Genomic DNA, 24,345 nt, shown 5'->3' with positions numbered 1-24,345 from the left:
GTCCATGAATATCACACAAAGCACGTGTACTCTTTTAGTAAGATATCACTGATGAGCTGGTGGGCTCCACCAGTGATATGGTCCAGTCTTCATCAAAACCAATGATAATGGTCTCTCCGATAATCATCACACAGTTCTAACAGGGATGGGCTGACAGACGGTGCCATGGTGATGTTGATGTGGAGTCTGAGGTTATATGATCATCTACGAAATCTTGTGGACATGTTAAGTTTTTGTATACCGGATGAACGGAGGTGAGTGAAGTACTCCAGCGCGGTGATGAGTACACGACATACGATTATGCCGTTCGGCTATGAGAGCGCAAAGCGTGCCCATGGCATACTGTGATGAGTACAGGAAGTGTGTACCCGTGATGAGTACATCTTGAGCGCATGAAGTGTAGATGGTGTATGGTGATGAGTACGCTTTGCCTCCATGCTCCGATAGGGCATCTAGGGCCTCGTGTGGTTATACAAAAAACAATGCACCATCTGAAAAACACATGGTGGTATGTTTGGCCTGGACATTTGGAATGGAAATAAAAAGATTTAAAATGTCATTATCTTCCTTAATTCAAGCTGCAAACTAAGACGGACTAGCAGTAGTTGTCTCTGGGATCAAGGTACACCCCGATTAAAAAAACCTGTGATCCGTGGAAAGGCTGATAGAATGATTACCTGCATCTTGAGTCCTTCATAAAGTATATAAATAATAATTGAAATATTTATAAAAGTATGTAGGTTAGAACATAAATGGTAACTCAAGTTACCTGATGCTTTTATCCAAAGTAACTTACAATAATGACTGAGTGCAATTTTTGAGTAGTTGAGGGTCTTGCTAAGGGGCCCAACAGTGGCACCGATGGGGTTTGAACTGGCAGCCTTTGGTTTACTAGTCAAGTACCTTAACCACTGATCTGCCCATAGCTATAGCCTTTTTCACTAATCCTCATGAACAAATGAACACTACATATGTATCCATGCCTTCATCTGATCATGAGACTAGAAGTGGCATATGTAAAAAAAATCCCTTCAAAGACAGATGTTCGATGTTTTTTTTGTGTGTGCTCATATTGTGGCACACCTAGCTGACATCTCTTCATTGATGACAGCTTATCACTTGAAGTTAAATTGTATTGATGGTCCCTAGACTCTTTGCTAACCCTGCTATCTTTGTTTGCACAATGGACTTTTCCCTTTTTTGCCTTTGCAAATAAACATTAATTTAATAATTCATTTAATAAACATTCATTTGAACTCATCGCCTGCATCTTGCACCCATCACAAAATCACATTAGTCATAATCATTACGCATGATCACCTCATGAGTGTGTGAATTCATATATTTCTATAAAGCAATATCTTTGTCAAAGCCACCTTACACATTTCTCTGTTGCTTTGGATAAAAACATAGACAACACTGATAGAGCATATTCAATATTTATTCACTGTGTCAATGTATATCAGGACCTTTTATCAACTGCTGGATAGTAGAAGATCTGAGTCTGAAATGTACGGTGCATTCAAAAAACAATGGAAAACCTACATTTCCTGTTGAATATATTAGATAGCCATGAAATGATTGGTGAGAAGAAGAGCTTCATGTGATATTTGAAAAAGACTTGAACACTGAACCTCACAACATAACCGTACCATTAAAACAACTCCATTGCATAATTCAGCAGGAAGCATTGTGTGGAAAACATTCACAATCTAAAGACTTAGTTGAATGTTGAATAACTTAGTTGAATGTGTGAATAACTTTATTCTTGCAACTTAAAACACTGTGATTTTCAGGGCTGGCATCTATCATATGGAAGTGACTTGATGAGGCATGGTAATGTTTTGACCAACAACAGTTTACCTGTCTGACTTGCAAACCTCCCACTGGAGCCAGATAATAACCAGTTGGTGACATAAGAACAATACAATATCCCCCACTGACCAAGACATTACTGTAGGTGCCTGACATTAGGTAGTGATATAGCAGAGACTGCGGATGTTTCTGGAACTAAGAGTGTGAGTTTTACAAGTTACTTGTTTGGTTGGATGACTTCATTTGGTTATGACGGCAGAAACACTGTCAATTGCATTGACTATTTAAAATGGATTACTTGTTGCACTAAATTAAATTCTCATGCTTGTTTACCCATGTGTTCTTTTTATAAATGACCACAAATGTAGCTAATCACTAGTTACCTTACTACCTCAGCCAAGGAGAGCCCACTATTATCTGCTGTCCGAGGCTCATGAATATGTAACAAATTGATATGCCCTACCACAAATTATTTTTTGTGTGGCCCTTTGGTATTAAGTGGGCCCTTGTTCAAAAGAGGTTGGGCACCCCTTTGGTAATTAAAAAAATGGAAAAGACAAAAGGTGAGGCAGAGGTCAAGGACATGATATGAATACATAAATAGGCAGGAAAACTAATGAGACGTAGATGAGATGTAATGAGAGAGCAAAAAGAGCAAAAAGTAAACAGGACTTGTATTCAGGAGATACCACCCTCTGCTGGTCAGCAGGAGTACTGCTGTGAGCTGGTGTGACAGGGCTCTGCCTCCCCCTCAATGGACAGCTCCTTGGCGCCGAGGGTCCCTCCGGGACAGGAAAGCAGAGTGCTCTGGATGATTGCGATAGAAATAAGTAATCAGGTAGAGGTGGAGGATGTTCTCGCCTGAAGGTTCATGGGACAGAAGAACAGTGGAGACTGGTAACCGTATAGACTGGTGCGGGGTGAGATTTGTGGTGAGAGGAGCGTGTCAGTGAGTGGAAGAAACTCCAGTTCCCCTGGTTAGAACCAGACTAAAACCATAACAAGCATTTTCAACTTTATCCATTCAAACTTTCAGTCTGACTGCAGATTATTCTGGAGAAAAGTTTTATAATGATCTGCAATTTGTCCCAGATGTGTGAGGTAAATGTGTGAGGTAAATGGTAGTCCTATATCCAAAACAATATCCTTAGAGAGACCATAAAATCAAAAGACTTGAATAAACCCTCTACAGTTTCCATGGCTATAACTTGGAGCGTGGAATGGAACAAAAAGCTTTGGAGAAAATATGAATAAAAAGAAGGATAGTAGTCTTGCCAACAGATTGGTGAAAGTCCACTGCAGGTGATACCACAGGAGTGTGGGAATAGTTAGAGGTCCTTAGGGGCCAGACTGAAGTTGATATGGGGTGCGTGATGAGGCACACGCTGAAAAGGCCCTAAAAAGGTTGTGACATCCCTACCTAAGACCCCACCAAACACAATTGTGGATGAGACATTTACCACTTTGAACCCTGGGGTGACCAGAACTGAGGTAAGCATACACCTATAGGATAAGTTGTTGGCACATAGCAGGAGGGGCATTGCGGACGGTACAAAGGTGTGGTTGGTTGGGTATTTTTGGAGGAGTGGGCTCACTGTGTGGGGATTGATGGATGTCACCAAATACCTCTGACTGGAAGGACACCACAGTACAATCAGAGGGTGTGACAGTTTCTATCTTGCTTTCTTTACATGGATATTCAAACTGTTAAGACAACATGCCTTTGATGTCCCTTGATCCAGGGAGATGGGGCAGTGTAAATCAAAACTGAGTGAATGAGCTTGCTGAAGGCCGACACATTTTGAAGTGCAGATGAACTGAAGATTTTAGCGGTTGTTAGAGATTAGATAAGAGTGTTCTGTCCCCTCCAGCTAATGCTGCCACTCCAATTCAATGCTAGGCTTGTGTACTTCACATTTTTACAATTTTTTGTACTACAATATTTGAGTCACCCAATTAATATCCAGCATGGATTGATCTACTTTAGCATGTGGTTTTCTTCTTGGACACTTAGCCTAACAGCTAGAACAAAAGACCTCGACTGTACTACCAGTAGATCATCCAACTCTTTCATTGGAGCAGGCATATATAGAGAATGCATTCACAGTCAGATGCTCTAATATCATATTTCTCACTATGTTATATAAACAGTTCGTTTTGGGTAACACAGTTCAGGGAGTGCACATGGCTAAAGGCCAGACTGGTAGAATAAGGGGAACCAGCTGACAGCAAAAAGCACTAAAGTGCCATGTAATGCAAAAAGCCCTGATCAAATCAATGCAGCATTTCTTCAGTGTTACGTGTTGGATCCAGGGGCCAGTTTTGTATTTAAAAAAAAGCCCTTGATTGTACTACTGTATAGGTCAGAACTGCATGAAGGCCCTTTTTGCAGAAAACAATGACAATAATTGGTCCTCCGCCGTCCTGCTCAGCTGATGCATAGGACCGAGGACTCTGGGGTTTAGGAAGGAGGAAAGAGAGGGATGGATAAAGAGTGAAATGAAGGTCAGGGGCCGGCGTGTGAAAGGAAAGCAACCGGGAGGTGAGAGGAACAAGCGTGTGCTTCAGGCCCAGGCCATGAAATAGAACACTGATGACACAACAGGAGTGTGATGTGTGCTGCGAGTGTGAAAATTACACACTCGAATAATTCAGTTTAATCACCTGCCGGATTGCTTCAGGATGCGCAATGAAATATTCTTGAGTGGTTTATAGTCTACCGTTAATAAACACAAGAGCTAATAAAAATAATACTAAATAAAATAACAATTATAGATCAAAACAATAATCTATTACTTCATATTGTAATATTGAATCATATATCTATCTATTTCTCTATCTATCTATCTATCTATCTATCTATCTATCTATCTATCTATCTATCTATATATATATATATATATATATATATATATATATATATATATATATATATATATAAGGTTCTTTCCACACCTAAAATACATTTCAGTATATTGCACAAGCTGCATATAACCTCATAAGAACCATTTTAAATTAAAGTTCATGTATCAAACATCATAAAGCACTTCACGTTTCTCATAAAACATGTAATCAGCGATGCTACGTTCCCGTTGTTTCAAGTAAACGTTGCCATTATCTGAGTGGAAAATTAGACCTATCGTACACTAACTACAGCTAAAGCATCGCATTTAAGACGTCCAGACCGTTTGTCAAAACACTTATTTCAGGCTGTGCACTATCACAGAGCAGCCACTAGTGGGCGCTCTATGCTCAGGGAGTGCGGTCTTCTACGGTCCGCTCCATGATGGGGCGCCTTAAACTTTGGTCCAGCAGCCGGACATTAGCTAGTGCTGGAAGCAACTTTGCGGCGGCTTGCGGATCAAACTAAGCAATACAAGCAAAGCTAAACAATATAAAATCTGCCACCGGTATGTTGCTGGGCGTCTTATCGTGGTTTATCTGCCTGAAATAAATAAGCCGGCGAAACGTGAGGGCTATTTGAAGGAGCGCTTGCTTGGCCGTTTGGTTTGAAGACGCCTTCCTCGAGCTGTGAGGTAAAAACAGCCAGTTAGCCAGACAGCTAATAACATAAGATGAAAACACCGCTACATGATAAGCTGTAGAAAGCGTAATTTGAACTGACAGACATCGTCGTGTTGGGCAACAATTTGTCCTGGTGATGGGTATTTAAGGGAATCATGGAAACCGAAGTATTTAACGCTAGTTAATCTGTAATAACAGCTCCGGGGACCATTTTTCAGGCATTGTTATTTAACCTAGCTAACCTAGCTAACACCGCTATATCACTTGTTGCATCTGACAGAGTGGTTTGACAGAGATGCTGCAGTCGTGCCTTCTCCCCACTAAGATTAGGCGTCTTACCTACTGCGAATTATTTTATCATATTTATTTTTTTCGACAACAGATCACTGTTAGAGCTCTCATGGAAACGATTGTTTGAAATATTGATCTTATTGGCGGACTATAGTGTACCCTTTGTTGACATCAGACACAACGGCTGTGGAGTAGTCCGCTAGTACTGACTCGTCACTAGTTTATAATAACTGGGTACCTTTGTCGTCGTGTCTTACTCTGTTTGGACCCACGCGTGTATGTTTGATGACATTTACAGTAACTAATAGAACCTACACCTAACAGAACTATAAAAACGTTAATCTATCACCTTATGATGTTGATAAAGTCGACCCAGTTCAGTATACAGTGTACTTTACAGTTTTTGAGCGCGGATTAAGCCTATGAATAGACTTGCGAGCGTCCAAACGGCTAGGGTTACTTCAGGTATAGTAGATATTCTTGTCTGTTATATGTGCTGCTGGGATACTAAAAAATGCTACATTCATGCTGTTACTGTGTTGTGCCGTTACTTTGTTCAGTACTGCTGTCCAGGAGTGAGGGGTGGATGGATGGGGAAATTGGGCTTCCTCTGATTTATTTTTTTTCTCTTGGCCTCTCTCCTATAGTCCACTTAACGCAACTTCAAAGAAAACCTTATTTCCTGGCTTTTGCCTGGCTTCCTAACTTGAACTTTTACAGTGAGGAAAAAAGTCACACGCTCTGAAATGACTTTACTTTCCTATCTTAGTACACAGTTGATCTGTTACCCTAGAAGCTTTTTACTTGCAAGTATATTAGTTGGATTGCACTGATCAAGGATTTAGTAGCTCTTGCCTACTTGTCATGAAGTAACTGAAAAATAATGTTTGCGATTTTGTTTCTGCATGGTGTTCTGACCTGTTCTTTTCCTGTTCCCTGCTCCCTGCTGCATGCTTCCTTCCAAGATCTCTGCCGCATCTGTTAACATCACTATGGGCAGAGCCGGCGCTAACAGTAACCCCCGTGATCTCTCCTCCATGAAAGGCTCTCCATGCCACAAAGGCGGTGGAGGTGGACCTGAAGCCCCCTCCCGCTCTGCTCCCAGTCCCGACCCAGCCTGGGAGGTGGTGTGTGTCCAGGCCAAGCCGGAGGCGGATCGGAGCCGGAACCAGCAGGCGCATTGCCGGTTCCCCCCGGAGCACCAACAGCAGCAGGAAGGGGTGCGGAAGGAGAAGGAGCGGGCGGCACAGGAGCTCGTGTTCAGGCCGGAGCGGCAGAGAGCCTCGGAGCGCTGCCGGCCAGCACTGGCCAGGGAGTTGCTCGACGGCACCACCCTGTGGCGGCCCGGGGAGTTGCACAGCGCTTTGGCTGACGAGATCACTGGCGTCGGGGCCGACGTGGGTGCCTGGCAGGCACAGAGCGAGCCAGGGTGTCTGGGGAACGGGCGGGCGTACCGTAAGCTGGAGGAGCTCCTGGAGGCCCTGCATGGGGAGGCGCGGGGGGAGCAGGCTGCCCTCCTGCGTTGCCTCCGCCAGGAAGTGGAGCTGGAGAGGAGCTACTTCGTGTGCCACTTGCTGGAGGCGCATGGACACAGCACGCGAGGGGAGGAAGAGGAGAAGCGCGGCACAGATGGGGAAGGGCGTACGCACAGGCCGAGGTCGAAGAGCTGCGCAAACCTGCTGAGTACCGTCCCGCCTCGGAGTGGACAGCTGCTCCTCACACGCTCCTGCTCGCTGTCTCAGAAACCCCAGCACACGTGTCTGCCACCCACAAAATGGAGCAGGCAGACCTCGTGCAGCTCATCGGAGATGAAGGATACTCATCGCTGCTCTTTGCCAGTGGAAGAGAGGACCACCAATGTAGGGAGCTCTGGACCCGTCCCCGAAAGGACTTCACCCGATGCTGGGTGGGACCCACCGAGATCCAGTCCGTCCCTGGAGAAGTCGTCTCCCTCCAGATGTTCGGAGGACACCATGGATGACATGGTAATAGAGTCTTGTCTTTGCTGTTTTCTGCTTTTTGGGGCTGGTTACCTAGCAACAAGAATGGGTCTTATTTTGAGGGGCTGAGCTAGTGTGAGCATGCCTGTCTGCGTAACTCCCAGAAACCAACACCAACTCCAAGAAACCAACATAATCTCTGCTTGACTCAGCTGCCAATTCAGAATTCCTAAAGTTGCTGGGACTGTAGCTAGATTGCAGTAATCCCTGTGGAGGGGGGGGGGGGGGGGTTTAAATGTGTGAAACTGGCAGTTTATCCAGGGAGTCTGACTGTACAGGTGAGAGACAGCCCCTCACATCCGCAGAGCTCTCTCTCTCTCTCTCTCTCTAGCTGACACAGCTCACCTCCCTGGAGCTCGTGCCTTTAGCTGACCTGGATCCTGCTGGACCTGCCGAGTCACTGGCCTCCCCCGACCTTGGCAGCCACCATTGGCACCGCCTCGGGCATCTCAGTTCCGCCTCCTAGCCGTCTCACAGCTCTGTATGGCCATTAGTTTTGTACACTAGCAATAAAATTATTAAATTAAAAGAAAGGTTTGCGTCGCTTAGCACCGCCTCAGCGTACCTGCTTGGCTTTTTCTGAGGTATGACGTTAGCAGCCCACCTTTCAGCAGGTCCGTGGCAATGCCTGGGTTCCCTATGTTTCCTACGCGTAACTGACGAGAGGCAGAGCCTGATTGGCCGTGAGGGCAGTAAGCTCCACCATGACATTTGCCCCTCCCCCCTCTGAGAGGGAGGGCTCTTTTCCTGACCCCGGCTCTGCTTCTCCAGGCCGTACTGTCAACGTACTGCCATCGGTGGTTCCCTTTTCTTCATAACAGTTAGGGTACAGGTCAGTATTACAGAATCATACACTCCCATCATATTTTGCAACATTTAATGATATGATCGTGACCTTGTGAAATGAACCTCCAGTGCCTCCTGTTAATTCTTCTGTGGGGAAGTTAATTTAGCTGCGGTCGTACGGCGGTTTGTGTTAATCTCTTTTGTTTTTATTCCCTGGAGCGATGTGCACGCCCTTTATGTGGTCCTCATGCTGATATCCTGGCCTCTCTTTCTCTCTCTCTCTCTCGCTCTGTCTCTCACACTCTTTCTTTCTCTCTCTCTCTGTCTGTGCACCACTTCTGCACTGTGGTGACTACTTCTGCACTGTGGTGATGGATTGAATTTTCATTACCATTTTAATGAAGGGTGAACAACAGACGTGTTAAATGGTCCCATTTCCACTATGCAAACAGATGCGTGCACACACACACACACACACAAAGAGAGAGGAGGGAGGACAGAAAACATGGCGCTTTGCACCGAGTTGTCCGTTTTGCCAAGAAAAGTGCTTTACGCATAGCTAATGACTTGCGGTTCTGATGATGAATTCTTTGTTACAGAAGGGAGCCAGACTGTGACGTCAGTGCTAAAACTCCTTATTTGTATGCAGTCCTCAGTTTGCAGTCCTCAGAGAGTCTGTGTGTCTGTGTGTCTGTGTGTCTGTGTGTGTGTGTGTGTGTGTGAGAGAGAGAGATCTTATGGTGAGATGTGATCTGATTGTGTGTGAGCGCCAAAGCACTGTGATGCTACGTTATACGCTAGTGCTGTCCCGGGAGGAGGTGCGAGTGCAGCGGGGCATCTCATGGGCACGAGACCATCCTCTTTGATCCCTGACTTCCGCCTCCTCGCGGAGACCCCAGCCGTCGCTCGTCGCGAAGCAACCCAAAGGAAATTGGAAGGGAGGAAGAGCAGAAGCAGGACACCCGACCCCGACCCTGACCCCGAGCACGGCGCAGTTAGTGCACCGAGATGTCTACATCAGGAGCTCCACTGTGTTTTGTTAGCTTCATATGCGACCAGTTTGCCTCTTTTATACGTGAATTAGGAATATGGATGTCTATCTGTAGATTACTGTATACTTGCCAAAGTTATGCAGGGTTCCTTTGATACGTTGGACTCTTGATTTGAGGGGTGATCTTATAGAGCCGTATATCTGTGAGAGCGGGGGGGGGGGGGGAGAGAGAGAGAGAGAGAGAGAGAGAGAATACTGGGACACAGTTGAGGCAATATTATAACTGGGTCATCTTGGGGCGCTTCCTCCACCCCAACCCCCAAAACGAGCAGTGTTCAAGTATTAATTAAAACTCCAGCCCAACCCAGCAGGCTGGAGTAGAGAGCCTTTCAGGGTCGTTGTGTTTTGGCTGTGGTTACCACGTCCCTCTCCGAGCGGCCTGCAGGGGTTGGGAAACAGATGCTCTCCATGCTCTCCTCATATCTGAGGTAGCATCGGCTAGGCCAAGCCTCGTCTGATCTTCCAAATATGAGGTTGGTGTGTTTTAGGAGGTTGGGGTGGTGGTGTGTGCCTTTCTAGAGGTTACTTCACTTGCGGTAGTTCCCCAAAAGTAATGTCTAGCTTCTTCTGTGAAACTTGCAAAATATTTGCATCATGTGCCTCCAAAACCATGAATTCCTTCCATGTTAAATTTACAGTCAGCAATTCTTTCTCTCTCTCTATTGTAATTTCTTTCCTGACTGTCTTCATCTGGTTTAATCTTTCTTATTTCATAAAAACCTGGACATATTGATAACGCATGAGAGGCATACACTACTTCTCTTGCTAGTTATCCTCCGCAACTGATGACCCTGTTGGGAATTGAGCACTAAAGGAATATTCCGCCAGACCGTCCACACAAAGCTGGAGAAACAGTAACCCTGATTTATTGATCGAACATTTAACACGCGCTTGTTCTACTTCTTATTAATTTTTAGATTATAGATCCATGACGACATTGGATATTAAGGACGTGTTCACAAAATTCCCTCGTAGGCTTCCACTGTGATCCGGACTAGCATTCCCGAAGATCCCTCACACCCATACAGGAGAAGTCAGTGGAAGTTGTAAATAACAAAGTCATGGTCTCTGTAGGACCAGCACATTTCTGCATAACATAAACTAATGGAAAATCTTAAACTGGGTTTATCATTACTCCCCTAGTAGAATGCTGAATTACATTTGTAGATTACGTGGTGTGCTACTGTGAATATTGTGCTCCTTTGATACTGTTGTTGAGCTGCACATGAGTAGCATGCTTGTGTTTAATGGTCTGGTTAATGACTTAAATGTATAGTGCTTATCCAGGGCCTGGTGATCACCGAGTGTGTCGCATCTGCCAAATGGGATTTTCACGGAGGGAAATCAGCGTTTCTTTTTGTTCTCTCTTTCTTGTCCTTTCCTGTCGCTCTTTATGTAGCGTGGGTGTGTGCGTGTGTGTTTATTCTCTGTGGCTGGCACCGCCTGTCCGTTTCTAAAGGAAGGTGATGGTTAGCTGATGTGAGGTGTTCCCGCGGAGCTAGAGGCAGGGGTGTGTTTGCGTGGCGAGGTGCGTTCGTGTTCCTTGCTGACGCCACGCTCCAGCAGCCTTCCCCCTAATTGACCCTCCGCCCAAGGTGAAGTGGTGCAGCGTGGGACGCAGCCCGAAGCTGAGCGAGTGGCAGGCCCTCCTTGTTTTCACTTCTGTTTTAGTGACGCGTGTTGACGTTGTCGCAAACGTTTGATCTGCATTACAAATTCAGATAATTTTTACTCATCATATAGGCAGAAGGCACCTTTATAGGCACGCGTGCCGCAGTTCTCCCCATAAACCGTGATTGATGTTCCCGTCCTTTTTCACCGTCAGTTGATCAGGAACCTGCAGTGGGGCCTTTTGCCACCCTTGGGCTGTCTGTCTGTCTCTCTGGGATACATGAACACCCCCCCCCGGCACTCCTTTGAGTCCAGCTGTCTCCAACGTTGTGGTCAGCTGATGGTCAGCCACTCCAAAGGCTGTCAGTGTGTGGGTCCATGTGAGGGAGGGCATCCCCACACTTCAGTGGTTGGGTGAGTCTGGGTAGGCGCTGCAGTACCTGCCCCCCACTCTGACCCAGGAATGGTCTCTGCCATTAGATCTGGTTCTCAAGTCCAACCTATGGCCAGAGCTAGTGGGTGTGATGGGCATCAGTAACGCATTTTCCCCCCATCTTGCAGAGAGGCAAAGGTAGGCCGGCGATGATGTCTTAACTGAGCGACCAGGTTGGTAGCCATGGCCGCTCGGTTAAGGCTTTACGACTCGATGATGCTAACACCCAAAGCCCAGTGATGATCGATGTCTGGGGGACTCTAGCCAGCTGGTGCCCGGGTGACCTGGCCCGCGGACTGTTCTAGACTTGCCGGATTGAATTCTTACTTTCCAATGTGATGGTCATGCACATCACAGCAGTTCTGCCCCCAGGGATAGCCCAAGCAGAGGGTCAGTGCAGTACATTAAGACCCTGCTTGCTGTTGAGCTAGCATGAAAAGAGGCGGTTTCCCTGAGGCTCTTCAGTACACCCTGGAACATTATATTCCCATGTTGCTGCTTTACATTGCGACATGCATTGCGTTATATTAAAACACAATATTTAATGTTTAATGCCATGTTTAACGGTCGTTCTGATTTTGTTGGATCACACGACTGCCCCAATTCATTAAATCCCAAGAGCACAACATTCTGTAGTTTCTTTCTAATTCGGATAATCTATGTGTTCTTGGCAAACAGTATTTACAAAATGTGCCTAATGAATAGCATTCAGAAGTCCAGTAAATGTCTGGGTTTTTGTTTTTGGTTTTTTTTGGTGGGTGGGTTTTTTTTGCAAGAGCTTGCCCTGTGAAAACTGGGTGGTCCTGCTTGCCTGTGCCATTATGTTCAGGTCTTCTTGAGTAGTGCAGTAGGCTGCAAGTCTGTGATGGGGCTGTCAACCAGACATGCTAATTGGAATATTAGTACCACGCCCATTTTTGAGCAGTGTTTTATCATATTCCTGTTCTTTTTTAAAAAAAAAAAAATTAATATAGAACAATTAGATAAATCTATCACTCTAGTATCATAAAAGCATGAATAATATTTACATTAAGTTTCCTGGGTCTTTTAACACATCCACAAAATACTCATGTGAAAACATGAGTAACATTGGTTATGATGTACGTGGCAAATAATTTGGAATTTTTTAAAAATGTTTGGTAAACTATAGACATGTTTAAGTTTTCTTCCACCACTTAACATCCAGTTTCATACTAGTCTGAACAGTAGTTCGGGACGAAAGGTTTGAACCGCATAGTAACAAAAGAGCTGCAGGCGCTAAAAACATTCCAAGAGGTTGACGGTGCTCTCACTTACGAGCCTAATAGCAGCCTTATTTATATCAGTATCTCAAAAGTCAGTACTGCAATAACGGCCAACAAATGGTATATCGCCACCGTGATCTTCACCATTACCAGTCATGCCTTCACTGCTTCTTTGCAGGCTGCACCGGCTGAGGGTCTGTCGGCAGGTCTAATATCGTGAGCCAAAGTGCGCGTGAACACGTGAAGACGGCTTGATGCGTTTCATTCCCTTCGTAACCCAAGCAAACGGGGACATTATTCAATTACCATAGAATTACCTCCGCCACTCTCATGGGTGGAGTCTCCCTGTGCCTTCAGATCCCGCGTGTAGTCATGAATGTGTGTCATTGAACTGGCCGTTGCTGGCCCCAGAAGCACTAGCACTGCTGCGGCGTTGCTGCTGCCGAGACTGGCAGTGCCAGAGCTATTTAGGCAGGGTTCTGTTTAAAGCAGGTTTTTCCTTTTCCAACTTACCGAACTGGAAAATCTAGAATCTCTCTGCCACATATAGGCTGTATTAACACAAGTACACCTGTATGCACACAGGCTCCAGGGTGGAGGTACTCTCCCTGGGGTTACACTGTATCCAAATGTTTTTGCTCAGTGGAGAGGTGATAAGGTAATTAGCAGGAGCTATTTTTCTGCACCGTGGCACAATTCCAGCCAGCAGAAATGAAGGGTTGTGGAGGTGGGGGTGGTGGTGGTGGTGGTGGCTTCATTGATGATGGCTTCATTTGCTAGCCACACACTCGCCTGCCACGTCTGTTTACTTGTGTGATGTACTGAATTTAGTGTGACAGTTGTGTGTTTGTGTGTGTGTGTGTTTGTCTGTGTGTTGGGGGGTGAATTCTGTGGGCACTCAAAAGCCCCCACAGATTTAATGAAGTGATGTGGTTAAGGAATCACTATGTTCTTGCTTCCTGTTTTATTCATATCTGTCACTATACGTCATGTGCAGCATGTATGAGGGGAGGATGTGTGTGTGTGTGTGTGTGTGTGTGTGTGTGTGTGTGTGTGTGTGTGTGTGTGTGTGTGTGTGTGGGTGGGTGGGTGGGTGGGTCTGTGTGGCCTCTCTTCTGGCCTCCCTTCGCGTTGCGCTGCGCTGCCTCTCCAGCAATCAATAGGCAGCAGACATCATTCCAGCGTCATTTCCATGGAAACCAGCTCCCTCCACCAACGGGATTGGCTCCCTCCCAGAGCCTGTCCTCTCGTGATAGGATGTCCGGCCCCCCCCCCCTTCCGCCCCCCCCCGCCCCCCCCCCATCTCCCTCCCCTTCCTCATTCACATAGACAAGCACGCACTGGCTTTTCCAGCCACTTGCTCTCCATGCCACCTTCCTCTCACATCTTTAATGTCGCCACGTCGCCGCGGAAACCGGACCAGCGCCAAGGACCGGTTCCTCTCCCCTCGAAGCAGCACGAGTGCGGGGGAGAAGCGGTTAGGAGAGAAGGAAGAGAGAAGAAGACGTAGCACACGATAACCAGCTTACCGACAGAAAGGCACTTGGTGGGGGGGGGAGTCTGTTTTTGAAAAAAGCAGTCACTCTCTCACTCTCTCTCCTTCTGTCTTCCTCTCGGCGTCACTGGCACTGTATGGATCTTCTGCGGATGCTTCTGCGGCTGCTTGGATCTTGATCCCCCCCTGTAACGACAGCGGGGACCCGTCTCTGACGTGGGGATACTTTGCGGGGACGTCCGCCCCACGGGAACTAGAAGCGCTGCAGCACCGACGACAAATTGTCCCCTCACGGAGCCGGTTAACCCCGAACGGAGTGATGACTGCACCCGCACCGTAACTGCGTGTCGCTGCTTCTTCGCTCACGTCGCCTAAATCGGACTGCGCCTGGTGGTTTCGATTTCAGAAAAAAAGTCTCCTTGCTTTTTCACTTCCACTGTTTCAGCCACACTGACCATCAGAAGAGCAGAGTCAAGGGGGAGGGTCCGGCTATCCGGAGAGGGTGATGCTCAGCCGATCGGCGTGATGCCCCCGCCCCCTCCCTGCTTTTCCCGCCGCGGTCGTTGAATGAGGCTCCATCTCTACCACCCTGTTGCGCTCGCCGTGGGCTGTGCTCCCCATGTCCCCCCGCTGACCACCGCCCCCCCGTTTGACCCCGCCTTCCCATGTGCAGCTGGCAGCTGGCCATGCACGACCTGCGCGCCCGACCCGAACCCCCGCAGCGCGTCGACCGGCTGGCGGCTCCCGGGCCGGGCGAACCCGGCACTCCAGCCGTGGCGGGGCGTCCGGAGCAAGAAACACCGGAGGAAGGGCTCGGGCCGGCAGACGGCACAGCCGTGGTCAACGGCGACGACGGCGTAAGAGCGTCACCCGCCGTTCGGGGCAAACATCGCTCGCCCCACAAGGAGCTCAACGGGCACGAGGCAGAAATGCTCCACAAGGTGGGTGCGGAAAACCCCCAGCCAAAGCCAGGACGGCCTTGCTGGGGTCTCTTTTGCAGGTCACTTGGCCATCTTGGGTTATACTTCGAGTGCGCTAGCCTCCGCATGTCCGCTCGCCGCATAGGCACATGAACACGCCCACGTCCCATCCACACGCGCCTCGTAAACCTGCGGCGAGTGTTCCGGCTATATCCGGACGCAGCGGGTGACCTCGATTTCCTACCACTGCAGAACAGAAGTGGGCCAGCCAGGAAATGCATCATCTGTAGCTCAGCACTGGCAGCACACAAGGATACCATACATTCAGGGCATCAGGGCATGCTGAAGGGGTGCAGGGGCACGCGGACATTAACGCGCCTCACGTGCGGCATGTTTTTAAAATCCCATGTTTCCTGTTTCCTGCTGGCCTAATTGATGACATTGTTTGTTTACTAATCTTAATATCCATGCTTTTGAATTTGTGTCTTGATTGAGTTTAGCGGGTCTATTGCAGGTCTCGGCAGTAAAGTGTAGCTCAGTCCTCAGAGATTAGATTAGGTCCATTACAGGCTGGGCAGCGGTGGAATCACAGCTGTCGTATTCACATAATGAATAGATGCGTTTTGCACCCACAGGCATTTTCACGGCACTGTAGTTGTAACTCCGGCAGCCAGCAGATATTGCGGAAGGGCTTTGATGGGTTCAAGGCCAGGGTCGTGGCCAGGGTCAGGGGATGGAGGAAAGATGAGGGGAGGAGAGAAAAGACAGACGAGAAAAGCGGATAGATGACTGGACGGGTGGATCGACGGAAAGGCGACTGGGTACGATAAATGTTTGTGTTTATTTGTTTTTCTCTCTTCCATCTCCTGAACTCTCCGTGAGCCCGCCCCCCCACCCGCCAGTCCTCTGCCCCTCCCCCACGTGCCCCCCCCCGTGAGCGAATGTCCTCTCACTGCGTGTCTGCTGAGGGACGAGCTGCACGCTTCAGCCCACCCTGCCAAGTGCGTCACACCGCCTCACCAGAGAAAAGACGTCATTAAAGGGAAAAAGTGTAGAGGACTGCTTACAGCGTGGAAAAGCGTGTCCGACCAGTCCTGTCCCAACACAGCTTGAACATCTGTTTGTTTACTCCTTTCTTGATGCCTGTGAGAACACTTTGGACATGCTGTGGGTCACGTACTCCGGTATGTGGCAGTGACCCGTTAATTCATTTCGTCGATCTGTCCCTACCAGTCACTGTCCATTGTTCAGGTTATGTGCGATGCCCAGTTCCTAATGAGCAGAGTGGAGTGTTGCCGTAATAAAGCAGGAAGTGGAAGAGCACCATGTGGAAATCTTAGCCTAGCAGGAGCAGTTATGGGATGGTGTGTGTGTCGTGTGTCGTGTGTATATAAAGTCATTGTTTATTCACATTTTATCCCAGTTCCACTAAGATTTGATGAAAGTAGTGTGACTGATCATATCATATATATTTCACTCCTTTTGTGGGCAGTGGTAGCTCAGTGGTTAAGGTACTTCACTTGTAATCGGAAGTTTGCTGGTTCAAGCCCCACCACCATGTTGCCACGTTGGGCCCCTGAGCAAGACCTTTAAAGCCGTTAATGTAAATGGTTCACATGAGTATGTTTTTACGTGAGATATGATACATTTCTAAAGTCAGACCTCATATTTTAAGCATAAGTGCCATATTATGTCTTTATTCAGTGCTCTAGGTCCAACGGTACCTCATTAGGAAGGGAGCTGAGCCTCTTCTGAAGATTTTGATATGAAACATATGGGTATCTTGCTATAAATGAGTGCATTTAATCTGAATTTTAAAAATATATGCAAAAACAGAAAATTCCCCGAGATTTCAGAGGGTTATGGAGTAATAAGCAGTTAGACTATGTTAGGAGCACATCTTAATGCTGTGTGTGTGAGTGTGTGTGCGCATGTGTGTGTGTGTGTGTGTGTGTGTGTGTGTGTGTGTGTGTGTGTGTGCACACCACTTGTCTATGTAAGGCACATACTCGCACATGACTGCCTGGCCACACACAGTATGTCCACACTCTGGCTACATGTGTGAGTATGTGCACACTCTGGCTATGTGTGTGAGAGTGTGTGTGTGAGAGTGTGTGCGTGCGTGTGCGTGCGTGTGCGTGCGTGTGTGTGTCTGGTGCTTTTAGCCCCACCATTGCCATATGTGGCTCGGTGTTTGACAGTTGAGGTTCTGAGAGAGAGTCTGGCCAAACTACTGCGCTCACGTCTGGAGGAAGCCTGTTTTCTCGCGTGAGGACATGAGCCAGGTGTTCAGTCATGTGAGCAGATTTAACCAGGGGGCATGCGTAATGCTTATTAGCTCCAGATTCACGTGGAAAATGGGTGCGGGGAGGTTTTATTAGACGTGGTAGTGTGGGGGTGGTTTTATTAGATGTTGTAGTGTGGGGGGTGGGGCAGTTTTATTAGACGTGGTAGTGTTGGGGTGATTTTATTAGACGTGGTAGTTTGGGGATGGGACGCTTTTATTAGACGTGGTAGTATGGGGGCGGGGCGGTTTTATTAGAGGTGGTACTGTGTGGGTAGGGTAGTTTTTATTATTTTAGTATTTTATTTATGTGGTGGCTTTATTAGATGTGGTTGTGGGGGGGGTTATTAGACATGGTAGTGTGGGGCGCTTTTATTAGGTGTGGTAGAGTAGGGGGTGGTAGTGGGGGTGGTTTTATTAGACATGGTACTATGGGGGTGGGGTGAGTTTATTAGATGCTGTATGGGGGCGGGGAGGGTTTATTACACTTGGTAAGATGGGACCATGGCAGGTTTATTAGTTGTGGCTAGGTGGGGACGGGGCAGGTTTAGTAGTCGTGGTTAGATGGGGGCGGGGCAGGTTTATTAGTGGTAAGATGGAGCGGGGCGGGTTTATTAGACGTGGTAAGATGGAGCAGGGCGGGTTTATTAAACGTGGTAAGATGGAGCGGGGCGGGTTTATTAAACGTGGTAAGATGGGGCGGGGCGGGTTTATTAGACGTGGTAAGATGGAGCAGGGCGGGTTTATTAAACGTGGTAAGATGGAGCGGGGCGGGTTTATTAAACGTGGTAAGATGGGCCGGGCGGGTTTATTAAACGTGGTAAGATGGGACGGGGCGGGTTTATTAAACGTGGTAAGATGGAGCGGGGCGGGTTTATTAAACGTGGTAAGATGGAGCGGGGCGGGTTTATTAAACGTGGTAAGATGGAGCGGGGCAGGTTTATTAAACGTGGTAAGATGGAGCGGGGCAGGTTTATTAAACGTGGTAAGATGGGGCGGGGCGGGTTTATTAAACGTGGTAAGATGGGGCGGGGCGGGTTTATTAAACGTGGTAAGATGGAGCGGGGCGGGTTTTTTAAATGTGGTAAGATGGAGCGGGGAGGGTTTATTAGTGGTGGGTAGGTGGGGGCAGGGCAGGTATTTTAGATGTGGTAAGGTGGGTGTAGAGCGGGTTTATTAGACGTGCTAAGATGGAGCGGGGCAGGTTTATTAGTGGTGGGTAGGTGGGGGCAGGGCAGGTATTTTAGATGTGGTAAGGTGGGTGTAGAGCGGGTTTATTAGACGTGCTAAGATGGAGCGGGGCAGGTTTATTAGTGGTGGGTAGGTGGGGGCAGGGCAGGTATTTTAGATGTGGTAAGGTGGGTGTAAAGCGGGTTTATTAGACATGCTAAGCTGGAGCGGGGCAGGTTTATTAGTGGTGGGTAGGTGGGGGCAGGGCAGGTATTTTAGATGTGGTAAGGTGGGTGTAAAGCGGGTTTATTAGACGTGCTAAGATGGAGCGGGGCGGGTTTATTAGTGGTGGGTAGGTGGGGGCAGGGCAGGTATTTTAGATGTGGTAAGGTGGGTGTAAAGCGGGTTTATTAGACGTGCTAAGATGGAGCGGGGCGGGTTTATTAGTGGTGGGTAGGTGGGGGCAGGGCAGGTATTTTAGATGTGGTAAGGTGGGTGTAAAGCGGGTTTATTAGACGTGCTAAGATGGAGCGGGGCGGGTTTATTAGTGGTGGGTAGGTGGGGGCAGGGCAGGTATTTTAGATGTGGTAAGGTGGGTGTAGAGCGGGTTTATTAGACGTGCTAAGATGGAGCGGGGCGGGTTTATTAGTGGTGGGTAGGTGGTGGCAGGGCAGGTATTTTAGATGTGGTAAGGTGGGTGTAGAGCGGGTTTATTAGACGTGCTAAGATGGAGCGGGGCGGGTTTATTAGTGGTGGGTAGGTGGGGGCAGGGCAAGTATTTTAGATGTGGTAAGGTGGGTGTAGAGCGGGTTTATTAGACGTGCTAAGATGGAGCGGGGCAGGTTTATTAGTGGTGGGTAGGTGGGGGCAGGGCAGGTATTTTAGATGTGGTAAGGTGGGTGTAGAGCGGGTTTATTAGACGTGCTAAGATGGAGCGGGGCGGGTTTATTAGTGGTGGGTAGGTGGGGGCAGGGCAGGTATTTTAGATGTGGTAAGGTGGGTGTAAAGCGGGTTTATTAGACGTGCTAAGATGGAGCGGGGCAGGTTTATTAGTGGTGGGTAGGTGGGGCAGGGCAGGTATTTTAGATGTGGTAAGGTGGGTGTAGAGCGGGTTTATTAGACGTGCTAAGATGGAGCGGGGCAGGTTTATTAGTGGTGGGTAGGTGGGGGCAGGGCAGGTATTTTAGATGTGGTAAGGTGGGTGTAAAGCGGGTTTATTAGACGTGCTAAGATGGAGCGGGGCGGGTTTATTAGTGGTGGGTAGGTGGGGGCAGGGCAGGTATTTTAGATGTGGTAAGGTGGGTGTAGAGCGGGTTTATTAGACGTGCTAAGATGGAGCGGGGCAGGTTTATTAGTGGTGGGTAGGTGGGGGCAGGGCAGGTATTTTAGATATGGTAAGGTGGGTGTAGAGCGGGTTTATTAGACGTGCTAAGATGGAGCGGGGCGGGTTTATTAGTGGTGGGTAGGTGGGGGCAGGGCAGGTATTTTAGATGTGGTAAGGTGGGTGTAGAGCGGGTTTATTAGACGTGCTAAGATGGAGCGGGGCGGGTTTATTAGTGGTGGGTAGGTGGGGGCAAGGCAGGTATTTTAGATGTGGTAAGGTGGGTGTAAAGCGGGTTTATTAGACGTGCTAAGATGGAGCGGGGCGGGTTTATTAGTGGTGGGTAGGTGGGGGCAAGGCAGGTATTTTAGATGTGGTAAGGTGGGTGTAAAGCGGGTTTATTAGACGTGCTAAGATGGAGCGGGGAGGGTTTATTAGTGGTGGGTAGGTGGGGGCAGGGCAGGTATTTTAGATGTGGTAAGGTGGGTGTAGAGCGGGTTTATTAGACGTGCTAAGATGGAGCGGGGCAGGTTTATTAGTGGTGGGTAGGTGGGGGCAGGGCAGGTATTTTAGATGTGGTAAGGTGGGTGTAGAGCGGGTTTATTAGACGTGCTAAGATGGAGCGGGGCGGGTTTATTAGTGGTGGGTAGGTGGGGGCAGGGCAGGTATTTTAGATGTGGTAAGGTGGGTGTAAAGCGGGTTTATTAGACGTGCTAAGATGGAGCGGGGCGGGTTTATTAGTGGTGGGTAGGTGGGGGCAGGGCAGGTATTTTAGATGTGGTAAGGTGGGTGTAGAGCGGGTTTATTAGACGTGCTAAGATGGAGCGGGGCGGGTTTATTAGTGGTGGGTAGGTGGGGGCAGGGCAGGTATTTTAGATGTGGTAAGGTGGGTGTAAAGCGGGTTTATTAGACGTGCTAAGGCGGTTAGCAAGTGGCTGAGGTTCTGTTGAGGAGCAGTGGGAGGTTTTGATAACAGCTCAGGGTCACTGGTCCTTTGTTTCAGACGCGTTGTGCTATGTAGCCGTTCCCTCCAGACCCCCGTTCCTCTCTCCCTGTCTTTGATCCTTTTGTTCTGTACACTTACCCTGATATACTCTCTCTCGCTCTCTCTCCCTTGTGTCTCAGTGGTCTCTTCAGTTTCTCTCTCTCTTTCTTTCTCTCCCTCTTTCTCCCTTTCCGTCTTTTTTCTCTTTTTTGAATTGTTCTGTCCCTTTTCTTTACCTTTGCTTTTCCACACTCTGGACTGATGTCGTTTTCCTCTCCGACACTCTCCCTCCTCTCCCCTCTTCCCCGAGCCTCAGACAGTCGGGCAGTGACACGTGTATAAGCACCCCCTCCCCTCCCCTCCTGGTTATTTATGCTGCTGCAGTTATTAGGCTTTATGGTCTCTTTCTAATGCTCTCCCAGGGTTCCTCCTACACCTCCCACTCTAATAACCTGTTCAGACTGGTACATGCCTTCGCATGGTGGGTAAGGCTGATGGGTAAGCAAGCCGGAATGGGTCGAACGTTAGCTGTCCCTTAATTTTGCCCCTTGCGTGCTTTAGCCTGCATGTTTGTGAGTGCGGACTCTGTATGCGGGCTCACTCCGTAACAGCAGGGGAGAGCGTGTGTGGAGGTGACTGCTTTGAGAGTGTGCGTGTACCTAAATAGAAGATTCTGAATAGTTGATATAAACGCAACATTGCATGAAACACGCGCACGCACGCACAAAGTCACAGCACCTGTCATAGAGCCAAATGGCTGTACAGCCGAGGTGATCTGGTTGCTTACTAAATCACACTGACCATGCCGGTAAAAGTAGCGGAAGACCTCGTAATAATAACCCCTACAAAACAACCTTCCTGGGCCTCCCAGATTACTCATTCAGCTTTCGGGTCAAACTGCGACTTGACTAGCTAGCCTATACCTTGTGCAAAGGACACTGGGTATTTCTAAGCTTTGAGCATACGGACGTTACGGTTTGTTTTGATTGATTGTTTTTGTTTTCCTTTTTAAACATAAAAGTTCTGCTCTGGTGCGGTAGGTCATGCGCCTACGCTCACTATGACCGTGATTAATCACGTTATGAGATCAAACACTCCCCAGAGTCATTGTGCGTGTGTGTGTGTGTGTGGGGGGGGGGGGGTGGAAGAATCGATCTGCTCTGATGCTGCATGGCTTCCTGAGCTCTCTCCCCCTCTTCTCCATGGCTCGGTGGTCTTCGCACGATGGTGAGGGCTTGGGGGTCTTGCACCCTTTGATTCCAGCGAGTCATTGCTCTTCTGAGCAATTGTTGCTTTAGTTCACTGTTGCTTTAGTTCACTGTGTCATTTAAGTGCCCCAGGGACAAACCCCAGATGGGATCTTTCCCCCTGCCCACCGCGGTGTTCAAACTGCTCAGGTGTCGAGGTTCTGGGAGGATACACTACTTGCAAGTGCTTCTGCACTTGAGTGATGAGAATGAGGAAGGCATGGTGTCTGTGTGTGTGTGTGTTCTCTATTGTTACTCTGTTACTTGGTACCTCCCTGTGCCATAGCTGAATAGCCTGTCAATGAGCACTGTCAATTAAATCTCAACCAATTCAACTCAGACCTCCAATCCCATTTTAACACACACACACACTGTTTTTGGCTCACATGGGGAATTTGGTAAAAAGGAATTGGCTCCAGACAGCAGCACACCTCTGGTGCTTTGATGGCTCTGAGTGAACACTTGTCAGGCAGGGTGTGAATCAGACGGGCTGTCTCCGTCTGTGGCCCCGTGGGACCCTGGACACCAAGGGGGGGCGGAATCAAAGGGCCAATCTGGGAATCTTACCCTCATTCCTTTTTTTTCTTACACACACGCACGCACGCACACAGACTCATTACTTATGCTGATCCGACACTCTATAAACTCTTTTCATTAATAATTTTATTCTGCGTAGCTTGGAGTGGGGCTGAGCAAGACATCAAAGCTTTCACTGCATAATTTATTTATTTATGGGCTGCATCAGAATGCAGAGGCATGAATATTAAAGAAGAGTGTTTGTGCTGCTGCTCTCCACTCAGCTCACACACACACACACACACACACACACGCGCACACACACACACACACCACTGCGTGGTGGATCCAGGCAGAGGTAGCTGTTCTGGTGGACGGACTGCATTGTGAAAAGAGGGATTAGGGTGAAACAGCAGAAGGAACATGATGATGATGATATCACCTCTAGCTTGTTTCATTGCGCGTGTGTGTGTGTGTGTGTTTCAGCACTGTAGACTGGAAATTGGGTTCCTCCAATCCTCTTTTTCCTCATGCATACACACACACACACACACACACACACACACACACATGCTCTCAAAACGCGCACAGATACTTCAGCCACTTCCCAGGTGTGAAATACTAGGTTTTTTCCTAGTTGTGTTAGGTCAGCACAATTTGGGCAAAAATATTGTATTGTGATTATGACGCTAGATATAGAGATTGTTGTATGCCTTGAAATATATTGAAATGCTCCTTCATGCAGCGTTGTTAAATTGGCCTATATTAATTTGAAAAATTGATTTTATAGACTGTAAATATAGACTTTATAGATACTGTTGTCTTTTTTTTTGAGTGTGTGAATACAGTGATTGGAATGCCTGTAGGACGTTCGTCTGGAATCTCTCAGATGGGTCGGGATTTGTTGTGATTTGTTTGACAGGTTATTTGCATATTGCTGGCTTATGTGATATCAGTTGTGCACAGAGCAGCACTGCAGCAATGCTCAGCAGGCCATATATTGTGCTGCCCTAATTGTGTTTGTGGAGGGTGTGTGTGTGGGTGTGTGTGTGTGGAGGGGGGTGGATGTTTGTGTGTGTGTGTGAATATGAGGAGTGTTCATGTGATGTCCTGGTACAGAGCTGTAGACAGATCACAGATGTTTTTGTCATTGTGTCTGGTCCAATGGTCCTTCATCAAACACCAGCTTATATGCTGTTTCAGCAAGTCCAGATAAAAATCCCATACCTACCCCCACCATCTCTCTCTCACACACACACATACACACAAACACGCACTAAAGTTGTCACTCATTCAGTTCATTTTCAGTGTTTTATTGAAATTTATTGAAATTGAAATTCATACAGATGTTTCCAAAATACTGCTCTTGTGTGTGTGTGTGTGTGTGTGTGTGTGTGTGTGTGTGTGTGTGTGTGTGTGTGTGTGTGTGTGTGTGTGTGTGTTGGGGAGGCTGTGAAGCTGGTATGCATGTTGCAAACACAGCTAAATGTGAAGCTGCACTTTGACTTTTATTAGGTCCTGCAGATCCATTTGCATTCAAATGTGTGTGGGAGGTGATCGGATGGTGATTATATACGGTTTTGGGTGGTGTACACATGTTTTGGGTGGTTTTGGTTGGTGTTTGATGCTGAAATGAGCTTGAAATGTGTTC

General features: G+C 47.8%; 1 protein-coding gene across 19 annotated transcripts in view; it reads left to right on the top strand.

The window, feature by feature from the left end:
- Positions 1 to 5,086: 5,086 nt before the first annotated feature.
- tspoap1 (TSPO associated protein 1) overlaps positions 5,087 to 24,345 on the top strand; it is a 69,230-nt gene continuing 49,971 nt past the window's right edge. For 9 of the 19 annotated variants that reach the window (XM_081718730.1, XM_081718720.1, XM_081718719.1 and 6 more), the window contains exons 1-2: positions 5,099 to 5,351; positions 6,597 to 7,616. In XM_081718730.1, coding sequence (XP_081574856.1) covers positions 6,624 to 7,616 — 993 coding nt within the window. In that variant the 5' untranslated portion in view covers positions 5,099 to 5,351; positions 6,597 to 6,623. Of the gene's footprint in view, positions 5,352 to 6,596; positions 7,617 to 14,088; positions 15,193 to 24,345 lie in introns of those variants that run through there. The other 10 variants (XR_014124774.1, XR_014124775.1, XM_081718723.1 and 7 more) reach the window with 8 other exon arrangements.

This window comes from Electrophorus electricus, chromosome 8, assembly GCF_041902795.1.
Source record: "Electrophorus electricus isolate QZ-2024a chromosome 8, ASM4190279v1, whole genome shotgun sequence".
Lineage (NCBI taxonomy): Eukaryota > Metazoa > Chordata > Actinopteri > Gymnotiformes > Gymnotidae > Electrophorus > Electrophorus electricus.
The sequence above is the reverse complement of the archived record's forward strand: the minus strand, read 5'-3'. Positions and strand labels throughout refer to the sequence as shown.